General features: G+C 41.4%; 1 protein-coding gene across 8 annotated transcripts in view; it reads right to left on the bottom strand.

The window, feature by feature from the left end:
• Positions 1–3,924: 3,924 nt before the first annotated feature.
• AGO2 (argonaute RISC catalytic component 2) overlaps positions 3,925–8,305 on the bottom strand; it is a 57,663-nt gene continuing 53,282 nt past the window's right edge. For 7 of the 8 annotated variants that reach the window (XM_086877832.1, XM_086877820.1, XM_086877836.1 and 4 more), the window contains one exon: positions 6,522–8,089. In XM_086877832.1, coding sequence (XP_086733958.1) covers positions 7,981–8,089 — 109 coding nt within the window. In that variant the 3' untranslated portion in view covers positions 6,522–7,980. Of the gene's footprint in view, positions 8,090–8,305 lie in introns of all 8 variants that reach the window. The other variant, XM_086877816.1, reaches the window with a different exon arrangement.

Genomic DNA, 8,305 nt, shown 5'->3' with positions numbered 1-8,305 from the left:
CTTGCTGACCTGTTCACCCTTCATGCTTACCAAGCACACTCAAAAAAAAACCCAATAAAATGATCAGGAAAGTTTAAATTTATATTTTGGGGACATCTCCTAGGCTTGCTCCCAGATCACCTGCAATCACTGCTGATGAGCAGAGAGCAGCTGTTCCAGCAGGTGGTTTAGCTGTGCTTAAAGAAGGGAGGAAAAAAAACCCCCAAAATTCAAGTCCATGGTTCAACAGCACATCCAAAATGTGGGAAAAAAATACAGCTAAAACCTGTGCACTCCTGAGAACCCTGTGGAAAGGATTATTCCCTTTAATACAGAATTGCCATGCAATCCAAGGCTTCTCAGAGCACACAGGGAGGTTGGTTGGTGGAAGAGCAGGCACAGGCAGGTTTACGATGGATCTGCTGAGGCAGCGCATGGACAAATCCAAAGGAATTGCATTTTGGGGGGATATTTAGGTGGGAGGAAGGAGCAGCCACAGCCTGCATCTGGTGCTGTGGGTTTGTAGTGCTGCCACATGCAGAACTCTCACAATTCACTCCTGCCAACCTCTCATCCCTCCAGATCCAGCAGCGCCCCTGTCCTGGCCCCAGCCAAGGCAGAGCTCCCTGACACCACAGATCGACTTGGGGAGCTCCCTGCCAACCTTCCCCAATAGGGATGGGCCAGCAGATGGGTGCAGGGTGAAGGATTTCTGAGGGGCACTTGCAGGGAAGCCAGAAGGAAAACTAAGAATTAAACTGTCACCTTAACAAGTGCTTAAACTGGCAATTTGGCAAGAAAATGTCTCCCCTCACTTCCTCTCTCATTTCCCCAAGGCTTGGGGCACCCAGTGCCTCTGTTCTCTGGGGCACAAGCAGCACCCAGCATGGAGCTCGTCACTCCTTAAACTTCCTGATGATCCCAGGTCTGCCTTGTCTGGAAAACACAAAACTCTACTCCCATCAATGACAGAGGAGCTGTTCAGCATCTCTGCACAGCACAAGCCCTGCCAGCAATAGTGTCCACAATCTGCAGTGCACAATATGTAGTGAAACATCTTTTCCAAAGCAGCCATTCACCCTGCACTTCACACTTTTGGGGGGGCTTTGTTAAATCATGAGTGAGAACTGGACCAAACTGACAGGATTTTACTCCATTCAGTTATTAATGAGCTGATTTAGAATGATTTATTCAGTCACTTGCAAAATCTGGCTTCCAGAAAGTCAGAGCACCAGCAATCCTCCTGCCATAGAGGAGCTTCATTAGTATCTAGACCCAGAGATTAAGGGAAGGAAATTACAGGGAGCACAGAATCCCAGGAAACTCACTCTGATAGGCCAAAATCCACAGCAGAAAGCCCAGTTACTTGTAAATACAAATCAACTTTAACACTGCTACGAAACCACAACAGCACACTGTGCTCCAACAGGTATTCCTGTCAGCAGAGTGGTTTGTTCTGAGATGAGGAAGCTTGTTTGGAATAATTGTAAACAAAATCTGATGAATTAACACAGCTTTCTACAGTTTCATTTCAGGTCATTTAAAGCACCCTCAGTCCATGTGGACTTATGTCAAGGTTGAGTTTTGGCCAAGGCTTTGCACAGAACTGACACTAAGTAGTCCCAAGATGAACATACTCAGGGTTAGGGTTTGTTCTTTGGTGTTTTGCTTTGGAGGTTTTTTCCCCACATTTTAAAGTTTATAGTTTTCTGAGCAGGGAATCAAGTTTTTTCATTTTTACAGTCGCATATCAACTTACCTAGAAAACACATTAAGAAAAATAATCCAATACCTATTTTTTGCCTGCAACTCAAAATACATTTCAAGCATCTTCATGTCGTTTGCAGAGAAAACCTAACTTTTTCTGGCCAACAGGTAAAGTACAGAAACATTTTTCATTTGGAAACTCAAGTGAAGGGACACGTTACAGAGGGAGCTGCTGCTACAGAGTGAACCTGACCAGAAGCAGATGTGCTAGATGTGAATATGGCAAAATATGAAAGCTAAAGCTTAAGGCATCAACCACTTGCCAGGTCTGGTTGATGCCTTAAGTTTTGGCTTTCAAATTTTCCAGGTTCTGTACTGCATTAGTTTATAACTCTGAACTTCAAGTGTCAGCAAGTTCTCTTCACAGTTCAGACAAAACAATCCTTTTCCAGCCCAAGAACCAAGGACACCATTGCAGCTTCAGGCCCAAAAAATACAGACAACAGCAAACTGAGGAGAGCAAACTGGGAGGATGGAACTTCATCACCTGAAGCTGTAATTGGACAATTAACCCCAATATGGAAATGGACCAAAATTTATAGAAGTGTGAAAACTCGTGACCCAGTGTCCATCTTGGGTGGAGCCATGGCCAGGCTCCTCTACTGCCCAAGGTGTGTCCTTTGAAGGCCTTTTAATAAATACCCACTTTATTCCTTTAACACTGTCCAGCCTCTGTTCTAGGTAACCTCTCCAGGCATCATGGTACCCTCTCAATACACAGGGATGCCTCTGGAAGACAGAGGGAAGGCTGAGCTGCCTCCCAGGATCACAGTATGGCACTGCCACTTCCCAATAGGGAACAGACCAGGACAAATCCAGTCCCTCTGGGAGCATTTTGGCTGCTTAGTGGGAGGTTCACTTCAATTAATTCTTCCATGAAGGAACACAGGAGGTAGCCTTCAACTGCACCTGCTTTGTAACTAAGATTCTCACAAACCCACTTTGGTAGTGATTTGGCCAAGCAATTACATTCAAATTAACACTTCAAAGAACGACTCTGACAAAACAACTGAAACACTAAATGGGATTAAACAGATTCTGTGCCACACCAAGCACACACAGCACCCCCTTCCCATATAATTTGTTTTAAACCCTCTCAGAAATACATCTTTCCAGTCATTAACCCTCAGAAACAGAAGGTAGAATTTGCTGTTTTGCATCCTAACATCAGACAGAGGGGCTGGTGTTTGGGTCTGTCCTGTCCCTGAGGGTTATGGAAGCAAAAGGCGATTGCTGATGGATGGGAGATCCATGGGCAGGCAGAGGTGACACCATTCCTTAGCTCAGAGCACTGAAACATCCATGGCACTGCCCAATCCCACACCATGCAGGGACAGACAGCAAGACATTGTAACTGGATCCCAAATCCCTGCAATTCCACTGATTCTGCCACATCCACTGATTCTGCTTCTACAACACAAGAATCAGACAAGCAAGGAAAACCTGTGAGAGCTACAGCTGATAATCCAAATATACATTAATGCCATCAGTCATCAAACTCATACCAAAGGTGGCATTTGAGCCTTGCACAGACAATGAGCACAATGAGAGCTAAAAAACTGCATCCCTGTGGTCTGGGAGAAATGTGCACAGAGGAGAGAAGGGAGAAATGCTTTATAAATTCAGACAAACCCTAAGTATTCCCACTGTAATACAGCAACTGCGCCCTTCTTGGATTGATACCATAGTGCACACAAAGTATAACAGCATTTAACACCAAAGCTCCCATCTCAACACTAGAAAATGTGGCAGTATTCTGGAAAATATAACAAGGAATGGTATCCCCAGCATTTCAGTATTTGCTGTACAGAGCACTATTTACAGTATTTTCAAACAGCTACAGCAGATGCAAAAAAAAAATTAAAATTCTTACAGTAAAAAGGGAGTTTAAAAAAACCCAAAAATCAGTGCAATTACCTTCTACTTGAAGTTTTCCTTAAGAAAGATGGCATGTGTGCATCAAGAAGCATGTTACCAAATGGAATACAAAAGCAAAATACAAAGGACTGTCCTGCATTAGGAATGGGGAAAACTACACAAAGAGAGAGATGTTATGGCAGAAGAAGAATATTAAAAAATGGGAAAACAACTGAGTCTAATTACACTGGTTTCAAGTGTAAAAAATACTGAGAACTCTTCTTACATTCGTTTACTTAATGTGTAAAAGATGTCTTAAAGGAAAAAAAAGTCCCTTATGGGTTATTTATGCCACCAGAGATGCTTATTTGACTGTGTCTACTATTTAATCAAAAGCTTTTGGGCACATACATGAAAATCTTTAGTTAGAAAGAAAAACTTAGAAACATCTTAGAAATTTCAATCTTTTCAGAAAAAAAACCAAAAACTAAGCTCTTCACACCTACTCTCCAGAAGTTTTAATTTGAAAATCCTTGTGGAAAAACCTCCTGTCTTATGTTATAAAAATGATCCAACAAGAACACGACTCTGTTACAACAGACAAAAGCTGCAGGAGTTATTGAGAGAGGCAAAATTAAAGCCAAACCTTCATAACCTTTTTGCTTTCACAATCAGAATGCTGCCTGGGGGGCCTGGATGGAGATCAAAGGTATTTGTCACCTGACAGATCAAGAAATGAGGGAATTCCTGTGCCAAAGCCTCTGGAACATGGAAGATCATTGATTGTAATTCACAAAGTCAAATACTCTAAAGCAAACCAAGCCAAAATAAGGAGCTCTAATAATTAAACAAGTGATCTCACTCTGTACATCAGTGCATACACACACACAAGTGTTAAATTGCATAGGGCTGTCTTAAATGCCACATAAAGGCAGAGACAAATCCACTTCCTTCCAGCATTTCCCAACAGAACATTTGCTCCTAAGGATCAGCTCAGTTATTTCCTGGGTGCCGGAACAGATGGAGTGGACTGTTACTCTGTTCAGCCACTGGAGCAGAAATTTCCACCACTAAGCAAACCTCATTATTGCATTAGATTTTGCACATCAGGGAAAAAAAGACAAACTTTTAAGTATTTCATGTCTTCTGAGAGTACTTATCACCTCCCAAGAGGAGCATTTCACACTTGCTGATGCTGTTTTTGGGGGTTGTGCAGTGGGACTCCTTTGCATAGGCTGGAAAATGCCCCAAGTGCCAGAGGGTGGCACAAATTTGGTTACTGCTGACCTGACCTGCACAGTGACCCAGAGACTCAGAGCTGTGACCTCAGCTGGCACTTCTCCACCAGCAAAACAGGGGGGACTGAGACTTCTTGAGCTTTGTGTTGACCTGAGATGCTGCTGTTCTACACCAAACATGTGGGAGGTACAGAATGAAAAAATAATACTGAGATTTTACGTGTTTGTGGCAGGTTTTTTGGGACAGGAGACATTCTTGAACATGTAATTTATAGTAAAAATATTCCCAGAAGAGGTGCTGGACTGCCAGCATGCTGTACTTTACAAAGTATATACCTAATCAATATTTTTTTTTAAAAAAATGCTTTAAATTATTCACTAGTTCACCACTGATAGGAGGGAAAATGAGGGAGACACATAAAGGCATAAAGAGGCATAAAGAATTAGCAGTATCAGAGGCTTAGAAAGATCTGTAAAAGGTAAAAATGGCCTGAAATGCACATAAACATCCCAAGTTCTTCATACTTTGGGAAGGAAAGCTACACAGAATTTCTGCTCATTCCAAGAGGATACATAAACAACAGCTACTCTCAGATTAAGGGCCTGCCTAAAACTCCTTTTCTCACAAAGGAAACATCTTAAATAGGATGCAGTGCAGTCCCAGGCTACTTCAGAAATGAGATTTGAGGTCAAGACAGATCTTGCCCTCCTCACCCCACCTGACCACCTGTACAATTCCATTGTCCCAGATCTGCATGGAAAGGAGGGGATGAATTTCACATCCAAGAGGTCTCTGCATAACACACAGCAAATAAGTTAAATGATGTCTTAAAATGGATGATCTTTATCCTATTTTATAAGAAGAATTAATATAAAAATAATTCTTATATAAAACTCTGCCAAATGAATATCTTCACTGAAATAGGAAAGCTCTGAAGGAAACACAGAGAAGTGCAACACACCCACCACGGGGAGGATCTGCAGCTTAGGGGTATTTGAGGGGAGGTAGGTACAACCTCGCTGGCACACAGCAAGACAGACAATGCTACCTAGGATTTGCTTCAAATTTACAGAAATCTGAATTTATAGAACTATGACCAAGAAGACACTCTGAGCCAGCAGCCTAATCACCCAATTAGAAAAGTACAAATATGATTATTCCATTAACAGGTTCTACATTTCACCTACGAAACACTGACAACCAACACACTGCTACAAGGTGAAGGTCTGAACTGGAATTATGTACCTAAAGGTCTTTATGCAGCAAAGGTTGGGCATTTTATAGCTTATCCAATACCACCTGGTTGTAGCTGACCTGCTCTGTGGCCCAGAGCTCTGCATGGGTTAAAGCTACTCGCTCATCCCAGTGGCCAGAGGTAAAAGTGTCCAAACAGGGACTGAGCAGCTGCTTGGAGAAAAGGGAAAAGAGCAAAATCCATATCGTGGAAGAGAATGAAGGTTTTCCAACCTGCCTTCTCAGCATCTTATTTCAGTTATCTCAAGGAAAAACAAACAAGATCAAGTCAGCATAAACTACTTTCTTGGGCTTTTTCCGTTTTCTCCTACACCTGCTCGTGGCATCGTCATTAGTGCAATGGTTTACATGTGTGTTATGGTTTTTATGAATCCAGTGTGCAAACTAACAGAAGCATCTGTCTAATAATTATCAGTTTTAATTAATGCTTCTCCTAAGAGAATGGCAAAACTCTCACATTTCCTACGGATCTTATGCATAATGAAGAGAGTTTCACCTCCCTAAGTAAACCTCAGTTTCCTAATTTTTATCTTTACTGCATAGATTCTCTGACTTCAGCCTTATTTCCAGCAAACCACTCTCCTCTAGCAGAGCTCCTGCTTCACCACTACTCAACATATAAATAAAATACAATTGTTTTGTGCTTGAATGAATGAAGGATGTTGGTCTTGTGTGCGTCTGAACCGCAGAGGTAAAACCTGCTGTGTTGTGTGCACGTTGAAAAAGCCTTTCTGCAAATCCCAAGCTACAACAGACACTGGCTGCATCTCTCTCCTCTCACCACATCAATTGCATATTTTTTTTTGCATTTGCAGAGTAATGTCCTCACAAAAAGGATTTTTCTAAGTTCAAAGCATTCTTGATATGTTAACAGAAGTATAATGAGCACTCCTTAGTAAATAAAAATAAATAATAGCATCTAGTCTATCACATTAATACTGTGAAACATATATAAAATTTACATTAACTCAAACAACAGTGAAAAAGGATTGTACTGTATTCATCACCACAGACCCGTATTCTTTAGAGACTTTGGAAAGTAAGTGTCACAGTCCTGTATGACAAATCCTAAAGTTAGCTGTCAGTATGATTTAAAAAAAATCTTTACAAATTTTTTTAAATGGCACATTTGCTTCCGCCAATCTAACTGGAGCTATTAAAAGCTTAGGTACAGTTTTGTTTTTTTCTCTTTTTTTTAAAGTTCATCTTTAGTCTATGAAAAACATTTTAAAATGCAGCACAATAAAAAACATTCAAGAACAAGCTTCAGAAAATACATTTGCCCTTAGACACACAGAGAATAATCTGAGAATACTCTTTATAAGACAGTTAGAAATCAGAATTTTGTCACGCTCTTATTTTGAAAATAAGAATTTTGTAAATGCATCAAGAATAATCAAGGCTTCATAAATACTCAAAAAATGCTCTGCTTTCCTTTGTACTAAAAGCTGATTCACAGCATTTTAGCTCATCACACCTTAGTATGAATATTTCCAAATTATTGAAAGCAAGTCAATGAACAGCAAACTGAATGAGGAGTTTTGTGGGTTGGGTTGTTGGTTTGGTTCTTTGTTTTCTTCCCTAAGCCCTGAGATTGCAGCTCTTGATTTAATTATAAAATCTGGGTCTGTTTTATACCAAGCAGCTCAGAGATTTTTGGCAAACCACATTTCTGACAACAGTGGGGTTTGGTACAAGAATGCAGTTTGTGATCAAGTCTGAAATTCTGGACGGAAGGCTTCCTTACAAATGGGAAAGAAAAGAATAAAGAAGCATCACTCATTGCTGGCTGTCCCTGGGGTGGGGCATCTGTTGGTCTAAGTGCAGCTGGTCTGGTGTGAATCCAACTCTGCCTTGTCCGGAGCCGCTGAACATTAAAACATGTCAAGCAAAGTACATCGTGCGCAGCGTGTCCTGGTGCACCTGGACTGCCTTAGCAAGTGCTTGGTGATCTCTGCCATTGCTCTGGCCAGAAGTGTGGCTTCCTTCAGCACTGAAAGAGAAGGGAGGGGGGGAAAACAAAAACCAACAGGTTGGGGGCGGGGAAGAGAAACCGTATTTAATCTGCCTCTCCTTGCATATGTTCCTGTATCATTAGTTTCCTCTGAACAGAATGGTCGAACATTAATTACCCTTAAGGCACCACTGAGGTTCTGAAACAGAAAACAGCACGTACAGGAACATCTTCTGCTTTGTTTCAGCAGCATAA

The sequence above is a fragment of the Cyanistes caeruleus genome, chromosome 1, assembly GCF_971803275.1.
Source record: "Cyanistes caeruleus chromosome 1, bCyaCae1.hap1.1, whole genome shotgun sequence".
NCBI classification, from domain to species: domain Eukaryota; kingdom Metazoa; phylum Chordata; class Aves; order Passeriformes; family Paridae; genus Cyanistes; species Cyanistes caeruleus.
This window is presented reverse-complemented; position numbering and strand designations above follow the sequence as displayed.